A 22,291-nucleotide genomic window follows, 5' to 3' on the forward strand; every position below is an offset into this window, starting at 1 on the left:
AGATTGAGGTCAGTGACTTTCACACACAAGAATTAAGTCTTTTAATTAAAAAGAATGAAGTGTGATTTCTCTCTTTCTCTCAATGTAGGTTAAGCAGCAGTGGTTTGACAGATGAAGGTTTTTCTGCTGTGACAGGTCTGAAATCAAACTCATTACACCTGAGATAACTGAACCTGAGCGAAATGAACTCAGAGACTCTGAAGTAAAACATCTCAGTGATCTACTGATGAACACACAATTCAAGCTGGAGAAACTAAAGTTAGTATCACTGTACTTTATAGCAGTTACTGTATGACTAATGATTATTGTTTACTTTGATTAAAATCCCCATGAAATAGAAGCTGAGTTATTTTTTATGGAATATTGACGCAAAAACTTGATGATATAACAGAAACTATGCACTCTCTTTTTTCTAGCACTTTAGATACAGTTGCTCCTTTGCACTTAAAAAAGATAAAAGAAAACAATCTGACTCCATGGTATAATGACAACACACGCACCCTAAAGAGAGCAGCCCGGAAAATGGAGCGCAGGTGGAGAAAACCAAATTAGAAGTATTTCATATTGCCTGGCGGGAGAGTATGCTGTCATACAGAAAAGCATTAAAATTGCAAGATCTGATTATTTTTCATCCCTTTTAGAAGAAAACAAACACAACCCCCGGTATTTATTCAGTACAGTAACTAAATTAACAAAAAATAAAGCATCAACAGGTGCTAATTTTCCCCAAGAGTATAGCTGCAATGAGTTCATGAATTTCTTTACTTCTAAGATTGATACCATCAGAGATAAAATTGTAACTATGCAGCCGTCAACTACAGTTTCACATCAGATAGTGAGCTTTAGATCTCCTGAGGAAAAATTACACTCTTTCTCTATTATAGGAGAAGAAGACTTGTACAAACTTGTTAAATCATCTAAACCAGCAACATGTATGTTAGACCCTGTTCCATCTAAACTATTAAAAGATCTGCTTCCAGAAGTAATAGATCCTACTTTGAACATTATTAATTAATCATTGTCATTAGGATATGTTCCCAAAACCTTCAAACTGGCTGTAGTTAAACCTCTCATTAAGAAACCACATCTTGATCCCAAAGACTTAGTAAATTACAGACCAATCTCTAATCTCCCTTTTCTGTCAAAGATACTAGAAAAGGTAGTATCCTCACAACTGTATTCCTTTTTAGAAAAAAATGGTGTCTGTGAGGATTGCCAATCAGGTTTTAGACCGTACCATAGTACTGAGACTGCTTTCATTAGAGTTACTAATGACCTGCTTTTATCATCTGATCGTGGTTTTATCTCATTATTAGTGCTATTAGATCTTAGCGCAGCATTCAATACTATCGATCACAACATTCTCTTGGATAGACTAGAAAGCTATGTTGGCATTAGAGGAAGCGCCTTAGCATGGTTTAAATCATACCTATCTGACCGCTATCAGTTTGTGGCATGAAATGAGGAGGTATCATATCAATCACAAGTGAAATATGGAGTTCCTCAAGGCTCAGTGCTAGGACCGTTACTTTTCAACCTGTACATGTTACCTCTGGGAGATATTATCAGGAGTCATGGTGTTAGCTTTCACTGCTATGGGGATGATACTCAGCTCTATATTTCAGCTCAGCCTGGTCATACACACCAAATTGAGAATCTAACAGAATGCATAGTCGATATAAAAAGCTGGATGATGAGTAACTTCTTAATGTTAAATTCTGAAAAAACAGAGGTGCTAATAATTGGACCTAAAAACCCCACATATAATAATCTAGAACACAGCCTATCACTTGATGGCTGCTCTGTTAATTCTTCATCATCATGTGCTGTTTGACCGCAATCTTTCCTTCGAAAATCATGTTTCTAGCATCTGTAAAACTGTGTTTTTCCATCTTAAAAATATATCTAAATTACGACCTATGCTTTCAACCTCTAATGCAGAAATATTAATTCATGCGTTTATGACCTCGAGGTTAGATTATTGTAATGCTTTATTGGGTGGTTGTTCTGCACGCTTAATAAACAAACTTCAGCTAGTCCAAAACGCAGCAGCCAGAGTCCTTACTAGAACTAGGAAGTATGATCATATTAGCCAGGTTCTGTCAACACTGCACTGGCTCCCTATCAAACATTGAATAGATTTTAAAATCTTATTAATTACCTATAAAGCCCTGAATGGTTTAGCTCTCAATACTTGAGCGAGCTCTTATCACATTATAGTCCTGCACGTCCGCTGCGTTCTCAAAACTCTGACCATTTGATAATACCTAGAATATCAAAATCAACTGCGAGGCGGCAGATCATTTTCCTATCTAGCACCTAAACTCTGGAACAATCTCCCTAACTCTGTTCGGGAAGCAGACACACTCTGCCAGTTTAAATCTAGATTAAAGACACATCTTTTTAACTTAGCCTACACATAACACACCAACACACCTTTTATTATTCAAATCCGTTAAAGGATTTTTAGGCTGCATTACTTAGATTTGCTGGAACCGGGAACACTACAATACGATGTACTTGTGACATCGTAAAAAGAATGGCATCTACGCTAATATTAGTCCTGTCTCTTTCACAATCTGTTTTCACAGTTTGTATCCAGACTAGATGGTCGATCAGCACCCAGAGATTATGTTCATCAGAGACCAGAACACCTAGATGCGCCCCGTGGACCGATCACCAGATCCTGATGCACACACACACACACACACACACGCACACACTAAGTCATTTACACTACCTGACACAGCTGCGTTTAAAATTGAACTGGAAGTTAAGTGCTGGGCGTCCAGTCAGAGGAGAATTGACCCCAACTGAGTCTGGTTTCTCCCAAGGTTTTTTTTTCTCCATTCTGTATGCATGGGGTTTTGTTTCCTTGCCGCTGTCGCCTCTGGCTTGCTTGGTTGGGGACACTTAACTTCTAGTGATTATCGTTGAATTGACTACAGAGACCATCTCTGCATTTAATAAGAAATTGGTCACTCTCGTCATTATACATCCCTGTCATTATACATCCCTGTCATTATACTGTACAGTGCTTTGATGCAACCTGTGTTGTTAAAAGCGCTATATAAATTAAAATGATTGATTGATTGATTAATTGAATATTGCAGTTCTGAAATTATCTCTCCATGCACATAATGCGTTTTTAATCAATGTGTTCTCCTGATTTTTCATCTAAATAACTTTCCTTCTCCCTTACAACATAATCTCTTCTCTCCTCTGGTAATGGAACAGAAAAATCAGTCAATCACAGGAATAATAAACCACAGCAATATAATTAATTCTTTATGGACCAAATTAAATGCTGCCATAATTTTTTTTTTCTCACATTCAATCAAACATATTGTACAATAAATGGAAAAAAGATGTTTATTGCACAAAGTACTTTTAAAATGTGTTTAGGTAAATTAAAATTGAGAAACAGCAGCTGTGGTTTGACAGAAAAAGGTTGTTCTGTTGTGACTTCAGCTCTGAAATCAAACCCATCACACCTGAGAGAACTGGACCTGAGCGTGAATAAACTCAGAGATGCTGGAGTGAAAGACCTCAGTGATCTACTGATGAACACACAATTCAAGCTGAAGAAACTACAGTTAGTATCATTATACTCTACAGCAGTTTGTAATGAATGAGGTGTCTGAGGCGTGCGGATCCATTCGCAGACTTTTATTGGCTGAAGGCATAGTCAAAGCAGGCAGACATCAAAACACAGCAAACAGGAGTATAAGAGGCAAGCCAACAACAGAATCCAAAAAACAGGCAGAGGTCGGGTCAGGCAGCAAACAATCAAAGAATCAAAAACAGGCAGGGTCAAAACCAAAGAGTCTATAAGAAGGGAAATGCAAGGCTAGGCTAACTAGGAACAAACAAACAATCAATGCAACCTGCAGGTGAGGGGCCTGCTTCAGATTTTATAGTCTTAAACAGGAAGTAGCAGCAGAGGGAGTGATCACAGATCATCCAGAGGTAAGGGATCTCTCTGCTGGCTTGGTGACATAGCCCCCCTCCTAGGAGCGCTCCTGGCACTAAACAAACAAAAAAAAAAAAACTGTACGGAGCGCATGAGGCGTGGGCTTTATCTCAAAGGGTTTGTGTTAGAATTAAATAAAAAGTTGATAAGATGTTTAACACAAAGCAGGAAAGAGAACAAAAGCGCACTTGCACCTAAAGTAACATCAAAAGAAAAAAATAAAATTTAGAACAGGGATAACAGAACTTGGGACGAGGGTTCTGGTGGAGGACAGGCCCCCAGGAGAGGGTTGGCAAATGGAGTCTAGGGAGGAACCGACAGAGGGAGGAGCCAGGGAAGAAACAGGAGGAGTCCGGAGCAGAAGGAGATCCATGAGATCCAGAGCGCAGCCCAGAAGATCCAATGTGGAGCTGAGAGAGGAACCATGGAGGATGTATGATCGTCGAAACATAGGGGGCCAACCTACTGCAGCAGAGCCGAAGAGCCAGGGTGACACAGAGGAGCTGGAGAGCCTAAGGCAAGGCAAGGCAAGGCAAGTTTATTTATATAGCACATTTCATACACAATGGTAATTCAAAGTGCTTTACAAAAGAGGAAATAAAATAATTACAAGATTTAAATAACAATAAAAGAAATTAAAATAAAATAAAAACACTGATTTAAGATAAATTGAATTTAAAGCAAAAAGAGATTGATTTAAAACAGTTTAAAATAAAAGAAGCAAAGTAGCACAGTTCGACGCAGCACAGTGCTCATTCTGTAAATGCACATCTAAACAGATGAGTTTTGAGTCTGGATTTAAAAGTGACTAATGTTTCTGCACATCTGATCTCTTCAGGAAGCTGGTTCCAGATGCAAGCAGCATAATAACTAAAAAGCAGATTCTCCTTGTTTGGTGTGAACCTTTGGTATTTCTAACTGACTTGATCCTAGTGATCTGAGTGGTCTGTTAGGTGTATAAATAGTGATCATATCTGCAATGTATTTAGGTCCTAGTCCATTGAGTGATTTATAAACGAGTAAAAGTGCTTTAAAATCAATTCTAAATGTCACTGGAAGCCAGTGTAAGGACCTGAGGACTGGTGTGATGTGCTCTGATTTTCTGGTTCGAGTCAGGATCCTGGCAGCAGCGTTCTGGATGAGCTGCAACTGTCTGATGGTCTTTTTGGGAAGGCCAGTGAGGAGACCATTACAATAGTCCACCCTGCTGGTGATGAAGGCATGGACTAGTTTCTCCAGGTCTTGCCTGGGCACAAAGCATCTGATTCTTGCAATATTTTTTAGGTGGTAGTACGCTGATTTAGTCACTGCTTTGACATGACAGCCGAAACTAAGTTCGGTCTCTAGAATCACACCAAGATTCTTGACTTGCCTTTTGGTTGTTTGACCCCTTGAGTCAAGGTATGCATTCACCTTGTGAACTTCATCTTTATTTCCAAACGCAATGACCTCAGTTTTCTCCTTGTTTAACTGAAGAAAATTTTGGCACATCCAACTGTTGATTTCATCAATGCATTGGCAGAGTGAGTCAATGGGGCTGTAGTCATTTGGTGATAAAGCTAGGTAAATCTATGTCGTCAGCAGCATAGCTGTGATAGGCAATTTGATTCTTTCTCATTATTTGACTTAGTGGGAGCATATACAGGCTAAACAAGAGCGGCGCAAGAATTGAGCCTTGTGGGACTCTGCATGTCATGAACGTCCACTTAGACTTATGCTCTCCTATACTCACATAATAACCCCTCCCCTCTAAATATGACCTGAACCAGTTTAGAGCCATTCCAGAAAGCCCGACCCAGTTTTCCAGTCTGTCTAGAAGAATGTTATAATCGACAGTGTCAAACGCAGCACTAAGATCTAGTAGTACCAGCACTGATATTTTACCAGAATCAGAGTTTAGGTGAATATCATTTATTATCTTAACCAACGCTGTCTCTGTGCTGTGGTGCGGTCTGAAACCAGATTGAAAATTATCCAGATAACCATTTGAGTTCAAGTAGCTGTTCAGCTGATTCAGAACTACCTTTTCAATGATCTTGCCTATGACCGAAGATTTGATATCGGTCTATAGTTACTCAATATACTGTTATCAAGATTTCTCTTTTTCAGGAGGGGCTTAACAACCGCGGTTTTCAGGGCGTTTGGAAAAGTCCCAGAAAGAAGTGATGTGTTCACCACTTCTAAGATGTCAGCTTTTAAACAGTCAAACACGCTTTTGAGAAAGGATGTGGGAAGTGTGTCAAGACAGCAGGTTGAGGATTTTAGGTGCTGTACTACTTCCTCCAAAGTTTTGCTATCAATTGCTTCAAAAACACACATAGTGACTCCTTTTTGAGATTGTGGTTGAATCTGACATATCTCTACATCATCTGATGTTTTAATCGCCTTTCTGATATTTTCGATCTTCTCAGAAAAGAATGAGGCAAACTCATTGCATTTGCTGTCAGAAAGCATTTCACTGGGAATCTGGGGGTGGGTCAGTCTCTTGTTGTATTACAAATTTATAAAAGGTTAAACACAGACTCCAATATAACAGTATATGCTGAATGTGTATTGTGATTTACATTCTAAGAGCAGGAAGCCCAAGCCCCGAGACAGTTATCTTTTGTCTTTCAGTTCTTGAGCATCTGGTAGGTGTCCTAAATCAAGTGTGAATGCTAATTCTAAGGTACAACTGTGCCTTTTGTTTCACCTATGCATTTGAATGACACCTGGATGCTAAATAGATCAAGGATCGGGAAAGTTCCTGTCCTGGGCTAAGTTTCTGATCGCATTTGCATACTCTTGTTTTACTGGTCTCCACCTCTGTGTACTCCTCCCCCTTTGAAACATATAAACTTCAACCTAACATGTTTCAGTTAGATTTGTTTCTTGGAGATTTCTTGAAGATTTGTTTCTTGGAGATTGCTTGACGATTTTCTTAAAGATTTCTTGAAGACTTCTTGCAGATGACTACAGCAACGAAATAAAAAACGAACTCCTGCTTTACCAAGAATCTCCTGGTCTCTTCTTAAAAAGAAGCTAAAAAAAGTTTCCAACAGTTTTATTGTTGTATTACAAATTTATAAAAGGTTAAACACAGACTCCAATATAACAGTATATGCTGAATGTGTATTGTGATTTACATTCTAAGAGCAGGAAGCCCAAGCCCCGAGACAGTTATCTTTTGTCTTTCAGTTCTTGAGCATCTGGTAGGTGTCCTAAATCAAGTGTGAATGCTAATTCTAAGGTACAACTGTGCCTTTTGTTTCACCTATGCATTTGAATGACACCTGGATGCTAAATAGATCAAGGATCGGGAAAGTTCCTGTCCTGGGCTAAGTTTCTGATCGCATTTGCATACTCTTGTTTTACTGGTCTCCACCTCTGTGTACTCCTCCCCCTTTGAAACATATAAACTTCAACCTAACATGTTTCAGTTAGATTTGTTTCTTGGAGATTTCTTGAAGATTTGTTTCTTGGAGATTGCTTGACGATTTTCTTAAAGATTTCTTGAAGACTTCTTGCAGTTGACTACAGCAACGAAATAAAAAACGAACTCCTGCTTTACCAAGAATCTCCTGGTCTCTTCTTAAAAGAAGCTAAAAAAGGTTTCCAACACTCTCAACCGTAGCAAAAAGAGTGCGGGTGTTGTTCAGGTTACTATTTATAAGGTTTGAGAAAAACATCTGTCGTGCTGTGGCTAATTCCACATTAAAAGCATGCAGGCTGTCTTTATAGATGCTATAGTGGATTTCAAGTTTTGTCTTCCGCCACGTCCGCTCAGCCTTTCTGCATTGCCTTTTCATTATCTGCACTGCTGTTGATTTTCTCCAACATGACTTTTGTCTGCCAGTCTTCTTACTGACTTTCACAGGTGCAATGTCATCCATGACATTCTTAACTTTTGAGTCAAAGGACTCTAGGAGAAGATCAACGCAGTCGGCAGAAATGCTTGGCATTGAAGAAACAGCCTTCATAAATAGCACACTTGTGTTCTCATTAATGCATCAGATAGCAGAGATCAATATATCAAAGAAAATACAGAAGTGATCAGACAGTGCTACATCCTTGATAACAATGGACGAAAGCTGTAAACCCTTACTGATGAGTAAATCTAGCGTGTGCCCATGGTGATGTGTAGGTCCATGCACATGCTGAATCAGCTCAAAAGTGTTTAAAACAGTTACAAATTCTTTGTAGTTTTGATTTCTGCATTTTCTATGTGGATATTAAAATCCCCTGCAATCACAAAACAGTCAAATTCTGAACAAATCATTGATAACAATTCTGTGAACTCTTCAACAAAGGCTAGAGAATATTTTGGAGGCCTGTAAATAATGATAAACAGGATGCGTGGAGCACCTTTCAACACAATCCCTAGATATTCAAATGACAAGTACTGACCAAATGACACTTGTCTGCACTGAAAGACATCTTTAAAGAGAGCAGTAACCCCACCCCTCTCTTGTCAACTCTGCAAACATTCATATAAGTGAAGTTGGGAGGGGCTGTTTCATTGAGCACTGTTGCACTGCAGCTTTCTTCAAGCCATGTTTCATTTAGAAACATAAAATCTAGATTGTTTGTAATTATTAAATCATTGATCACAAATGATTTGTTTTTAGTGATCGAACATTTAATAATGCTAGCTTGATGGTAGTACTTTTTGTTTCTATAGCAGTCTGAGTTTGTTGTCTAATGGGCCGCAGATTAGATTTGTCAGCTGTACGCCTTGAGAAGGCCTTAGACTTTCTATCCTGTAATAAGACGGAGATAGTGAGAGAAACACTGGGTTCCCGCTTGTTTTCTAAACATCCTGAAAGTTTTTGCTGTAGTTGCGGGGACCAAACACATCACTGAGAGCTGTTATCAGTTGTTTTTGCTTTACCAGCTGCAGATGGAGGAAGGATAGCCTGGCGTTGTCGCAGCGGCCGAAGAGCTCTCGCTGGAGGAGGGCGAGCTGGGCCCAGCGGCCTTGGAGGTGGTGGTGCCCGCCGTTTTGTAGTTGATAACTGGGGGCTCGCAGCAAAGGAGTGGGAGAGTCTGGTTTTAGCCACCAATTCCTCCATTTTTTGTGAGAAGCTGAGAAGTGGCGATGCTTGAGAGAGGGATAATGTCTCTGGTAAACAGAGCATTGGTGTTTCCGTGGCAGAATTATGCTGTCCTGGCTTCCTGGCTGATTACCAGAGAGTCGTCCTTCGGCTCTGAGTCCTGGAGCCGTTGTTGTGCGTCACATTGTGTCTGTGATGGGCTCTGCGGGCAGGGCTCAACCGTGATAGTGTCCACAAACAGTGCTTGTTGTGGCTCTGTGGTGTTTTCAGTGTCCTTGTGGGATGTGTCGACCAGATGATGACTCTGAGGCTGATATGAAGTCCTGTCGTCATCCATACTTTGTCCAGGTGTGTGTGTGCCATTCATGTTGAGTGGACTGGCACACTCTGCTGATGGATGACGGAGTGAAAAATAGATGTTGTCCTTTAACACTCTCGCACCAAGTTTGTTTGGGTGAAGGCCATCCAGTTTAAACAGTTGTCTGTGTCCCCAGAACAGATTGAAGTTGTTGATGAAGTTGACTCCTTTTTGACTGCAGGTTCTTTGTAGCCAAGTATTCAGTCCAAGCAACCGTGAAAACATGTTTGTTCCCCTTGCTGGGAGTGGTCCACTGATGAACGACTGGACTTCAACTTTTTGAAGTGTTTCGATAAGTTCACTGAAGTCCCTCTTCAGGAGTTCTGATTGCTCCTTACGAATGTCATTCTTCCCCACATGGATGATGACTCGTTTTGCAGTCTTGTGCTTCATTAGAACATTCTGAAGTCCCTTGTTTACATCAGAGACGGTCGCTTGAGGAAAGCAGCATGTTGTTGTCGTTCTGCTCCTGACGTTTCTGATAATGGAGTCTCCGACTATCAGAGTTCTGGGCTCGGCTGCTCTGTGATCTGAACGCCGCTGTCTGCTCGACCTTGAGTGCCTGTTTGTAGCGGTGTTAGCTACTGGCTGATATGACTCCTGCTCAGTCACTTTCGGGGATTCCTCACCCAAATTTGTTAAAGATTCAAATCTGTTCTCGAGCTGTACAGGGGGTGGTAAAATACCAGTTTTTCCAAGCCTTCTCATGGCCATGTCTGGGGTAGATGATGCCACAGCGGCAATATGAGATACTCGTGACAGTCTGATGTCTCGAGTGCCTTTGGGTCTCGCTCCCTGTCTTTGCCACTGATTTGTGTGTTGATCAGCTTTAGCTTGATCCGCTACATTTGTATACTGTCGAGATTGATTCGATTCACAGGACTCACCGGCTGTGGGCTGAGGGGGTCCGTGATGATCTGCTGTGTGATCTGCTTGTTTTGGGAGTCCAGCAAGTAACTTCGTTTCAAGAGCCACAATCCTTTGTAGCAGTCTGTGGCAGTTTGTGCAGCAAGTAGATTCCAGAAGAGGCATTTTCTTTCTTGTTTGTTAAAGATAGGAAGCTGTGTTTTCCCGTCTCCGGAATGTAAGCTGCTAGCAGTGGGAGGCAGATAATCTAGTTCTTCGTAGTAGCTATTATTGCAGTCCCGAAAGTTTTTGCCAAATATGTGTTGTTTGAGCACTGTGCTATATGCTGAAGTTAAAACTTAGTAAAATCAGAAAAAAAAGTAGATAAAAGTAGATAAAAAGAAGCAAAGCGCGGAGCAGTAAGCAAGAGCGTCCGAACAGTCGCAAGCCGGAAGCAAGCCTAGGCGACAGATGGTCGACGACAGACCAAGGCAGAGCCGGAGGAACGATAGAGCCTGGCGGTGCTGGTGGACTGATGGGCCACAGCGGAGAGGAGGGAGCTAGGAGCCAAGGGGTAGCCAATGGGCCGATGTGGAGTCCAGGACTCTAAGGTTTGCCGACAAGGTGAGGGATCCTCCACCCGCGAAGGTGCCAGGCAAAACCATGGTGAGCACCAGAAGATGAGATGAGGGTGAGCGCAGGGGCTCCTGGGATCATGCATTACATTTAAATTATTAATAAATATTCATCATAAACTACAGGTTAACTGAAAGAAATAATTCAATCTGAATTCATAAGCTTGCTGTAATAAAAAATAATTCTTATTTTTCATATAAAAAAGGACTATATATTTATTTTATATAATAATCATTATCTTTCATATGTTTGATTTGGATTATTTTGTATGATCTGTCTGACATTATTCAACAAACCATTTAAAGTTCACAAATGTATAAGAGCGAGGTGACTGGGAAGATGGGTATTATCTGCAGGAGAGAGAGAATATTGAGTAACAGCAGGTAGCGCTAGAGTACTGATGTAGTTTGTGATCTGCTGTTAAAAGAAGAAAGAGAAAGCAGGTGTGTCTGTGCATCACATTCTTGTACAGGTGTGTGCTTAACAGCGATCACAAAACCGAAAGTGTTTTAAAGACTTCTGAATTCTGTTTCTCCAAAATAACATCGTCTCAACTACTGCGAGTAAGTTTGAGTACTTTCATTATTATGCTTATTTAGAAGAACGGGCTTCTTAGAATACACAATTTTTAATCTACCCTTTTTTATTGCACAACGCGAATCCGAAAGTATTCTGTGATCAAAACGAACCTTTTCCTCCTTTTAAACAGGAGATAAACTTGAGCAAAATGTAATGTACTTTTAATTTAAATAAAGACATGCGTTGATCTAAGGAGATTATGACAGCAATTACACAACAGTATATATATATTTATATATATATATATATTTTTTTTTTTTTTTTTGTTTGGTAAATCGCAATCATTCAGCACTAGTTATTTTTATAATCTTCATCTTGTATTCCTCTGAACTCTCATGATCTTGATCTCAGAGACACAGGGTCCTGTTCAGGACATGAGGAACATCTGATGATCTTCAGTGACACAAAGATCTCAGAGAAAAGAAGAAAGAGATGAGTCTCTCAAAGAAACCGAGGTAAGAGTCTGCTTTCAGAGAGAAAAAAAACTACACTTTTCAACAAGCAGTGTTTCTCTCTATTGTTGTGTCAAAGGATTAGAAAAACAAATGTTATCAATGTTTTTAGATTGTCACTGGTAAAAAAAGTTTAAATGTTTACTATGCAGGAATATTTAAATGAATATGTCTAATTATAGGGCTGTATCACGGTGTGGCTTAGCGTGAAGGAGCCCTCAACGAGAATAAATAAACTTTATAAAATAAACTAAGTTTTAATCCTCTTCAAACGGACAAAAGAGACATGGCTGAAGGTCACACAGAACACATGGCACACGAAAAAACAATAAAAAGTCTAAAGTCCAAAGACGTGACAGGCTGCATGATTCGCAAAACGTTTCATATTGCAATATGCAATTGTGATTATAATAAATGGTATTGAGTCAAATTAATGGGTTAAAGGAAAATTCACACACAGATTCATGATAATGCTGAAATGTGTATTATTTTATTATTTTTACAAAATGAAATAACATTTGGATTAATGTAAACTTATTTTCTCAAAACTATAGCTAAATTAAATAAAACCATACACATTTTTACAAAAATAAGATATTTTAAACATTTTCATAGACTTATCATATGATATCTCGTACGTGAGACATGTACTTATGTTTTGTTTTGTTCGTATAACAGCTTGTTTCTTGTTTCCTTCAGCTGTTTCTGTACTAATCTGAGTTTTCAATGTCATGCATTCATTATATTTTTCTCTGTTGTTTCAGGTGCTGATATAAATTTGTCGTATAGCCACGTGACATAGCAACCTTTAAACTTTGTACCTCTCTCTGCGTAGTGTCAGCAATCTTAAAAACAATATTGTGCCACATAACAGAGAAAATATCATGTAGTGATAAATGAATTACTAATATAAGTATATTACGTACTAGTAAAATAATAATAAGGTGAGAGATTAGACAGATTTACAGAAGCTCCAGCAGCTCCAGGTTCTGCTGTAAACCATGTTGAGAAGGAGACAGAAGCAGATCATCTGATCTGTGAGTTGTGTTGAGTGAGGCAGCGGCTGACCATTCATTGATGTAAATGTTAAATAATGTTGTTCTTCAGCAGCTCCTCTCTCACTCCACACTCCTGGGAAAGATACCTTGTACATTTGGTGATGATAATGACACCATAATTATGTTCTGTGTATATTGATTTAATGAGAGCATAGGTTTTACCTCCTGTGCCACTTTCAATAAGGTTGTAAAACAGATCTTGGTGCCAAATTGAGTCAGAATTGTTTATATTTTTTACCTTTTGTCTTGGTGAAGATGTTTTTCAAGAAGTAATATTGTCACGAATGAGGGGCCTGAGGCGTGCGGATACATATGCAGGCTTTTATTAAAGTAAGGCATGGTCAAAACAGGCAGGCGTCAAACAGGGCAAACAGATGTATAAGAGGCGAGGCAAATACAAAATCCAAGAACAGGCGAAAGGTCGGGTCAGGCAGCAAACAATCACAGAATCTAAAGACAGGCAGGGTCAAAACCAAGAGAACTAAGACTAAGGAAACTCGGGAAACAACAATAGAACAGGCGAAACAAACGCAACCTGCAGGTGAGTGGCTTGCTGCAGACTTTATAGTCCTGGAACAGGAAGTTGTCGCAGAGGGAGTGAATGCAGATCACCCAGAGGTCAGGTCTCCCTCTGCTGGCTTGGTGACAAATATGTAGATGTGATCAGATTTACAGCAGTTTGGTAAAAATAAGATTTGACTTATCTCAGATTGTGTGTGGTTATGAAGTCTAATAGATCATAATACATAATAATAGATGTTTATTATGCTACAGAATCATTTTTCCTCACAAAGATGTTTCTGTAGATGTTAGGATCAAATTAATCATTCATCATTATCAGTCCTTTATCAACCCATGTTTTTTTGGAATGCGCTGACCGAGAAAATTGTGTTATTTAGTTAGTTATTTGTGTTATTTAGTGTTATTAAGACATTTTTAACAGATAAGCAAATTAGATTTTTAGAGTTTAATTATAAAAATGTAACGTCTCCGTTCCCTCCATAATGGAATAAGTGCTCCCTATCTGTCAGTCACTATGAAATTTGGCAAGTGGTTAACTAATCATGAGCTACTCCCCATCACACGGGTATAAATAGGCCACAGGTGTTGCAGATTTTGCTTGGGAGCCCAGTGCTGCATGGTTGCTGTACTGGCACTTTTGCTAGCGGAAAAAGCTGGAAAAGGAACTGTTTGTGTGGCGGTTTGACACAATCACTGGCGTCCCTGTTTGTTCAGCGATTTCCCTGGGTGTTTCACAAGAATTTCTATCTCAGGTACAAAGGTTTGGCCTCTCCAGCAGCAATGCACTAACCTTTGGTCAGTACATTTGCTCTGAGGCGTTGTAAAGATTATGACATTGCATAGCATTAGCCTGACATGCTGTGGCCTGTCAGCATTTGTAGTGCTGTTGGTTGGGATGGGGTTCAGGTTGTGGCATTTTCCATATGGACCCCGGTCTGTCATCACGACATAACTCGTAGTGACCGACAGACAGGGAATGACTTGGTTACGTATGTAATCCTCATTTCCTCATGGAGGAATGGACAAGTTATGACCTTGGGCTCCTCAGTAAAACCTGACGAGTGGTTACACTTGTTGCCTATTTATACCCATGTGAAGGGGAGTGACCAAATTTTATTGGCGTTTTCTCTTATCAATCAATCAATCATTTTTATTTATATAGCGCTTTTAACAACACAGGTTGCATCAAAGCACTATACAGTATAATGACAGGGATGTATAATGACGAGAGTGACCAATTTCTTATTAAATGCAGAGACGGTCTCTGTAGTCAATTCAACGATAATCACTAGAAGTTAAGTGTCCCCAACCAAGCAAGCCAGAGGCGACAGCGGCAAGGAAACAAAACCCCATGCATACAGAATGGAGAAAAAAAAACCTTGGGAGAAACCAGACTCAGTTGGGGTCAGTTCTCCTCTGACCGGACGCCCAGCACTTAACTTCCAGTTCAATTTTAAACGCTGCTGTGTCAGGTAGTGTAAATGACTTAGTGTGTGTGTGTGTATGTGCATCAGGATCTGGTGATTGGTCCACGGGGCGCATCTAGGTGTTCTGGTCGCTGATGAACATAATCTCTGGGTGCTGATCCACCATCTAGTCTGGATACAACTGAAAACAGATTGAGAAAGAGACAGGACTAATATTAGCGTAGATGCCATTCTTTTTACGATGTCACAAGCACATCGTATTTTAGGAGTAGTGTTCCCGGTTCCAGCAAATCTAAGTAATGCAGCCTAAAAATCCTTTAACGGATTTGAATAATAATAGGCGTGTTATGTGTAGGCTAAGTTAAAAAGATGTGTCTTTAATCTAGATTTAAACTGGCAGAGTGTGTCTGCTTTCCAAACAGAGTTAGGGAGATTGTTCCAGAGTTTAGGTGCTAGATAGGAAAAGGATCTGCCGCCCGCAGTTGATTTTGATATTCTAGGTATTATCAGATGGCCAGAGTTTTGAGAACGCAGCGGATGTGCAGGACTATAATGTGATAAGAGCTCGCTCAAGTATTGAGGAGCTAAACCATTCAGGGCTTTATAGGTAAGTAATAAGATTTTAAAATCTATTCGATGTTTGATAGGGAGCCAGTGCAGTGTTGACAGAACCGGGCTAATGTGATCATACTTCCTAGTTCTATTAAGGACTCTGGCTGCTGCGTTTTGGACAAGCTGAAGTTTGTTTATTAAGCATGCAGAACAACCACCCAATAAAGCATTGCAATAATCTAACCTTGAGGTCATAAACGCATGAATTAATATCTCTGCATTAGAGGTTGAAAGCATAGGTCGTAATTTAGATATATTTTTAAGATGGAAAAACGCAGTTTTACAGATGCTAGAAACATGATTTTCAAAGGAAAGATTGCGGTCAAACAGCACACCTAGGTTCCTAACTGATGATGAAGAATTAACAGAGCAGCCATCAAGTGATAGACTGTGTTCTAGATTATTATATGTGGGGTTTTTAGGTCCAATTATTAGCACCTCTGTTTTTTCAGAATTTAACATTAAGAAGTTACTCATCATCCAGCTTTTTATATCGACTATGCATTCTGTTAGATTCTCAATTTGGTGTGTATGACCAGGCTGCGCTGAAATATAGAGCTGAGTATCATCAGCATAGCAATGAAAACTAACACCATGACTCCTGATAAATCAGAGCTAATAAGGGCTCCAAGCAAGACCCCAGTCTGTCGTCACGACATAACGTCTCCATTCCCTCCATCAGGGAACGAGGCTTAGATATGTAACCAAGACGTTCCCTGTCTGTCAGTCACTAGTCACCTGACAATGTACAGATACTCTGACATACTGTACTCACTTTAGCCTCACATTTTATTCTGTTGTTGTGTTTGTTTACTGATTCTAATACTTTCAGCTAAATTTCAATGGGATTTTATCAGACATTTGTGTTTTATGGCGTAGAAGGTCCTGTGTGCTTAATTTCTCAGTTCTGTCACAGCATGGTTAAAGTTTCCTGTGGATGTGATGTTCAAACCCAGATAGTTGTAGTCTGATGTGTGTTATCTGCTTAGTGTTTAATGTAAATGTAATATTCAGACCCAGGCTTCGTTTAAATTTAAGAAGTCTTCTCTCTGTGACACTTGTTTGGCTCTTTGGTTTGCTCTCAGTGATTGTCTTCTGCTGTTTTTCTTGGTTAATATAGATTCCTCTTGTGGGTATTATAAGGTGTAGGAAGACTTTTTGTTTTAAATTTATCAGAACTCAATTTCTGTCTTGCTTTAAAACAACATTAAAAGTAAAATAATAAAGATTGCATTGTTGCTCAACAGAGTTCTGTATTTATTTATTAAATGTTCACTTTGATTAAAAACAGGTTTGTAATTCGCTCAAACCCATGCACTACTGTGGTGTATTTTATCCCATTTTTTGCTACTTCTGAATGAAAGGATATGTGTGAGTGTTGAAGCTGGGCTCAGTGCCACTTTTACTAGAGAAGATATAAATGAGGAAGATGAGAGAAGATGACTGAGACGTAGCTGAATACTCCAGAGACACTATGATAGAAATGAAGCTTGTGTGTTACTTGTAGATGCTGCTGTGACAGAAGAGAGCTTGAACTCTACTTTGATGGAAGTGGACTTTTTATCTTTTCTTTCATTTTTTTTTTAATATATTGTATTAAAGTAAAAAAAAAAAAACTCTTCTTTGTGTTATCAGTGTAAGATCAAGCTCTTATGTGTCCAGCTCTGTGTCTGTGAAGAGCGACCGGTCAAAAGGTGATCCACCGGTATTCAGTGAGGAGACACCACCAGCTACTGAAAGGTATTTCATTTGGATTGTATTACAACATCCAGGGCTTGACATCAACACCTACCAGCCCAACAAATGTGGGGGGATTTTTAGCTTTGGCGGGTAATACAGTCACTCCCACTAACCACTGAAGGGCCAAGTAAAAGAAGAGAATCTGATTAAAACTGATCTAACTGCACTGAAATTTAGATGACAATAGTTTTGACTTCTGTGCATATAAATGGCAAATAATAAGCTTGTCTATGTGAGGGAATCTCATGGAGAAATCTAAACAAATGAACACAGCTGCACGTAGAGAAAATTGTAATTAAATATAAGCTTGTTTTATATGTATAACATATAGCTCAGTTAAAAACATGATCAAGAGAGGAAGATCCTGTGAACCATGATTGCAAACACAAATGAGTAGTGAATATACATTATAGTTCAATATTTGAAATTGAATTTAAAAGCATGTATTGTCAACAGTTTTTGCTGAATTTGGTTAATAAAAATAATTCCAAACAAAGATCACAGCAGAACAGTAAGAGCAGAGGTGTTTTGTTAATGAATGATTAGCATTTTTGAAGTTTGAATCATTTGAGTCAATGAATCAGTGGGCCATTCAGGCTCTTTCTTCATTCTTGAGTGAATCAGTCATCTGAATGAATCATCTGAAGGCTTCAATGACTCATTAATTGAACTTGTCACTTGCTGCCACTTACTGGCAAATGTAGATGCTGAATTCATATGACTGATAACTAGTAACATTTGGTAATATGATTAGTAACATTCAGTGTAATTATTAAAAAAAGTAATCATTTATGAAAGATTATGCATGCATTTAATACAATTAGGTAAAATGCCCTTTAAATAGGTCAAATCACTTGGAAATATTTGTATGCAGAAATAAGTCATATAAAATGTAATTTCCCAACAAGAAAATTGTGATCAGTAAAAATTAATAAACACTAGCCACAGTGGCTAAAAGTTTATGTCATGCCCTGACAACACCCAGCTAATGCACAATGTAACAGTTACGTAACGTATTAGTGTTTTTTGGTAATTTCATGACTTGCCAATAGGTAACGTAACCACGATATCATATGCAAGATATTCCATTTATCATCCTGTTACCAACTCACAACGTTGTCAGTTAAACCTCTTTAAGTATCAAGATAACCAAGAGTGTCCCAGAGTATATATTTTAATTTCATGACAATGCAACCAAATGGTATGCACAAAATGTCATTACCATCATTTATATACACTCTCTGATTGTGAGAATGCTGTTTAAGGTGCAATTCAGACACAAGACGTCCTTTTAAAGATAAAATGTGATTTTTATTTTTAATTTATTTTTTTTTTGCACCAAGTCATAATTAGGATATATAACTTGACATACATGCATCCACAACTGACCACGACACACACAAATATTGACAAGAAAGATTTTTTTTTTCTCATGAAACTTGTATTTCGTAACTAGTTTTGAAAGTGAAATGATGCGCAGACTGGCTAGACCATCTCATCTTTTAGATCAGCACGTTTTTCAAGGCACTTTTACTTCAAGTTCAAGTGTCTGACAGAAGAATTAGCTTTTCTAGAGTGAGTCTTACATTTTATAATAAATAGTCAAATGTATAAATCTGGAAAGACTCTAAAACCCTTTTAATAGCATAGACAATTACACAATGAAAGCTTCCTTCATTGAACTATGTCTAGTGCTTCACAGTAATTTAGTCACACAAACAGACACTACAGAGAATTAAATCACTGAGGAAAATGCATCTTGTGATCAAACATGAAAGTATACATTTTCCGACAGAAATGACCATTTCTGAATTAATATTACTGATCATTAAACCCTTTCAAATGAGATTGAAGAATGTTAAATTGAAGAATGTTAATTGTAAAATGTTTTTTCCTCTCTCTCTTCTTTGTGCTATCAGTGTAAGATCAAGCTCTCATGTGTCCAGCTTTGCATCTGTGAAAAGTGACCGGTCAAAAGATCATCCACCGGAATTCAGTAAAGAAAGTGCATCAAATACTCAAAGGTATTCCATGTGTTTTCTATTATGTGGCACTAGATCAGTTCTCCTCTGGGATATTTGTGATATAAATTGGTCACAAGGAGGCATACATCATCTATTAATGTACCATTTACAGCATTAAACTGTTTTAAGTAAGACTGAAGAAACCTGTATAACAATTTTTTTGTCATTAGTTTTCTACCTTAAAGGACAGAAAATATAACATTTGTACTTGTGCTTGTTTTATGAAACAGTCCTTTTCTTACTTTTCACTATTTTAACAGTGTTCGATATGAAACATTAACTTCAGACATCCAGATTAACAGGAATCACAAAAAAATCACAGACAACCTCCTAGGAATCTTTCAGGTAGAAAAAAAAAGTTTTCATAAATGTTTGTAACAAACATTTTTTTTATATTTTGAATCACTGATTTTATGATTTGGACCAAATATGGATGTGGATCCTCTTCAGTTTTGTTCTTTTGTCTCAGTTTTTTTGTTTGGATTTCTTTGTAGAATCTTGAGAAGAAAATAATCACATTTCTAAAAAATGAGCTGGAAATGTTCAAGAAAATATTACAGAAAGAGAACAAGCAACAATTTGTGGAGGATTTTAATGAGAATAGATGCAGTAACAGAGAAGCAGCTCTTGATCTCACGCTCTACTTCCTGAGAGAGATGAAGCAAGATAGAGCTGCTGATACTCTAGAAGGTAAGAGACAATGTTCGCTGTTTCCAGCATTGCATCAATCTCTTTTCTCTTCCACAGTCACTGTTATAACTCGGAGGAAGCTGTTCATATGCCTCTCTTATTATGTGTTCATAACCTGCCCTGTCTCTTCCAATGACAGACTTCCTTTAGACTTCCACATTCTGTTCTGTATATAACAAACCCAGACACTAAACAATATGTGTACTTTTTTTCTGTGTTCAGATGAGCTGATCTTCATTCATCAGCTAAAGTGTAGCCTAAAGAAGAAGTATAAGTGTGTGTTTGAAGGAATCACAAAGCAAGGAGACTCTACACTTCTGAAGAACATCTACACAGATCTCTATATCACTCAGGGTTGTAGTGAACAGGTCAATACTGAACATGAGGTCAGACAGATTGAAGTTGCTTCCAGACGTCATGAATCACAAGAGAAACAGATTGAGTGCAAAAATTTGTTTGAAGAATCTGAACAAGACGAGCAGATCAGAACTGTACTGACAAAAGGAGTCGCTGGTATCGGAAAATCAGTCTCTGTGCAGAAGTTTGTTCTGGATTGGGCCGAAGGAAAAGAAAATCAAGATATCAGCTTCGTGTTTCCTCTTCCATTCAGAGAGATGAACTTAAAGGAGAAAGAAAAACTAAGTTTGATGGCCCTTTTATCTCAGTTTTTCCCAGAGACAAAAGGACTGAAGCTTACGAGAAGAAATCAGTTTAAAGTCCTGTTCATTCTTGATGGATTGGATGAATGTCGACTTCCTCTAAACTTTAAGGATAATGAGATATTGTGTGATGTTTCATCAGCAGCCTCTCTGGATGTTCTCCTAACAAACCTCATCAAGGGAAATCTGCTTCCTTCTGCTCTCATCTGGATCACCACCAGACCAGCAGCTGCCAGTAAGATTCCTCCTGAATGTATTGGGCTGCTCACAGAGATACGAGGATTCAATGATGCACAAAAGGAGGAGTACTTCAGAAAAAGATTCACAGATCAGAATCAGGCCAAAGAAATCATTGATCATGTTAAACAATCAAAGAGTCTCTTTATCATGTGCCACATCCCAGTCTTCTGCTGGATTTCTGCCACAGTTCTCCAGAACATTTTAGAAGAGAAAAGAAAAAATGTCATGAAAATTAATGAGTCTGAAGATGCCTCTAAAACATTACAGGAGTCAAATACTGAAGACACTCCTAAGACTCTGACACAAATGTACACACACTTTCTTAGATTTCAGATCCAGCAGAGCAGAAGAAAGTATGATGGAGAACACACACCAGATGTTTCCTGGGATAAAGATGCCATCTTTTCACTGGGGAAACTGGCATTTGATCAGCTGGAAAGAAACAATGTGGTCTTCTATGACACAGATCTGGAAGCATGTGGTATTGACGTCTATAAGGCATCAGTGTACTCAGGCATGTGTACCCAGATCTTTAAGGAGGAAACAGGGATCGTTCTTGGTACCATGTACTGCTTCATTCACTTGAGCATTCAAGAGTTTATTGCAGCTCTTTATGCTCATCTGTTTCTGGACCTCAACAAAAAAAGTGTGTTTGATCAAGACTCTACACAAGAAAACACAAGTGAAATTGATTTCCTCAAGACTGCAGTGGACAAGGCTCTAGAGAGTGATAATGGACACCGAGATCTTTTTCTTCGATTCCTCCTTGGTTTGTCAGTCCAGTCCAATCAGAGACTCTTACAGGGTCTGTTGACACAGAAAAATAGAAATGACCAGAGCAAAAAAGAAATAGTTGAGTACATCAAGCAGAAATTTGAAGCTAATCTGTCTCCAGAGAGATCCATCAATCTGTTCTACTGTCTGAATGAACTGAACGACCAAACTCTGGTGAAAGAGATTCAGAACCACCTTAACAAAGGAAGTCTCTCATCTGCTGACCTTTCACCTGCCCAGTGGTCTGCTTTGGTCTTTGTGTTGTTGACATCAGAGGAGGAGCTGGAGGAGTTTGATCTTCAGAAATTCAAGAAATCAGACGAGTGTCTCATTAGGTTATCAGCAGTCATCAAAACCTCCAAAAGAGCTCTGTAAGTAATTTATCCTATTTTGCTTTCATTTTAAAATTGCATTTATCTACATTGAAACATCATATTTAGACACCCCTGATTATATAGTCATTATTAACCATATGCCAATTACAAGTATATATCTCTTTTAGGGTTAAATCATAACACATTTTGTTCAACTTTTTATTATAATGACTAATATTAATATAATTATTACTATTATTTTCTTTTTAAAATGGCAGTCATTTATATTCCAATATGCAGTTCAGCTTCTCAAATTTCTGCTATAAAGGAGATATACTCTTGCATAACCTCAAT

The 22,291-nt window shown here is 38.6% G+C and overlaps 2 protein-coding genes across 2 annotated transcripts in view; both read left to right on the forward strand.

Moving 5' to 3' along the window:
* Nucleotides 1-22,291, forward strand: part of LOC122327909 (NACHT, LRR and PYD domains-containing protein 3-like) — an 88,298-nt gene that overhangs the window by 48,799 nt on the left and 17,208 nt on the right.
* On the forward strand, nt 200-21,998 carry LOC122327925 (NLR family CARD domain-containing protein 3-like). The gene is made up of 6 exons (XM_043223612.1): nt 200-258; nt 17,132-17,236; nt 19,156-19,260; nt 19,521-19,605; nt 19,755-19,950; nt 20,173-21,998. Exons 1-6 carry the CDS (start codon nt 227-229, stop codon nt 21,996-21,998), a joined length of 2,349 nt encoding a protein of 782 aa, XP_043079547.1. The 5' UTR covers nt 200-226.

This window comes from Puntigrus tetrazona, chromosome 22 (assembly GCF_018831695.1).
Source record: "Puntigrus tetrazona isolate hp1 chromosome 22, ASM1883169v1, whole genome shotgun sequence".
Lineage (NCBI taxonomy): Eukaryota > Metazoa > Chordata > Actinopteri > Cypriniformes > Cyprinidae > Puntigrus > Puntigrus tetrazona.

Coding starts and splice junctions, on each gene's coding strand:
- LOC122327925 (XM_043223612.1), top strand. CDS start 227: ATGAACACACAATTCAAGCTGGAGAAACTAAA. Junction 17,237..19,155: donor ACACCACCAGCTACTGAAAG/GTATTTCATTTG, acceptor TTGTGCTATCAG/TGTAAGATCAAGCTCTCATG. Junction 19,951..20,172: donor AGCTGCTGATACTCTAGAAG/GTAAGAGACAAT, acceptor TTCTGTGTTCAG/ATGAGCTGATCTTCATTCAT.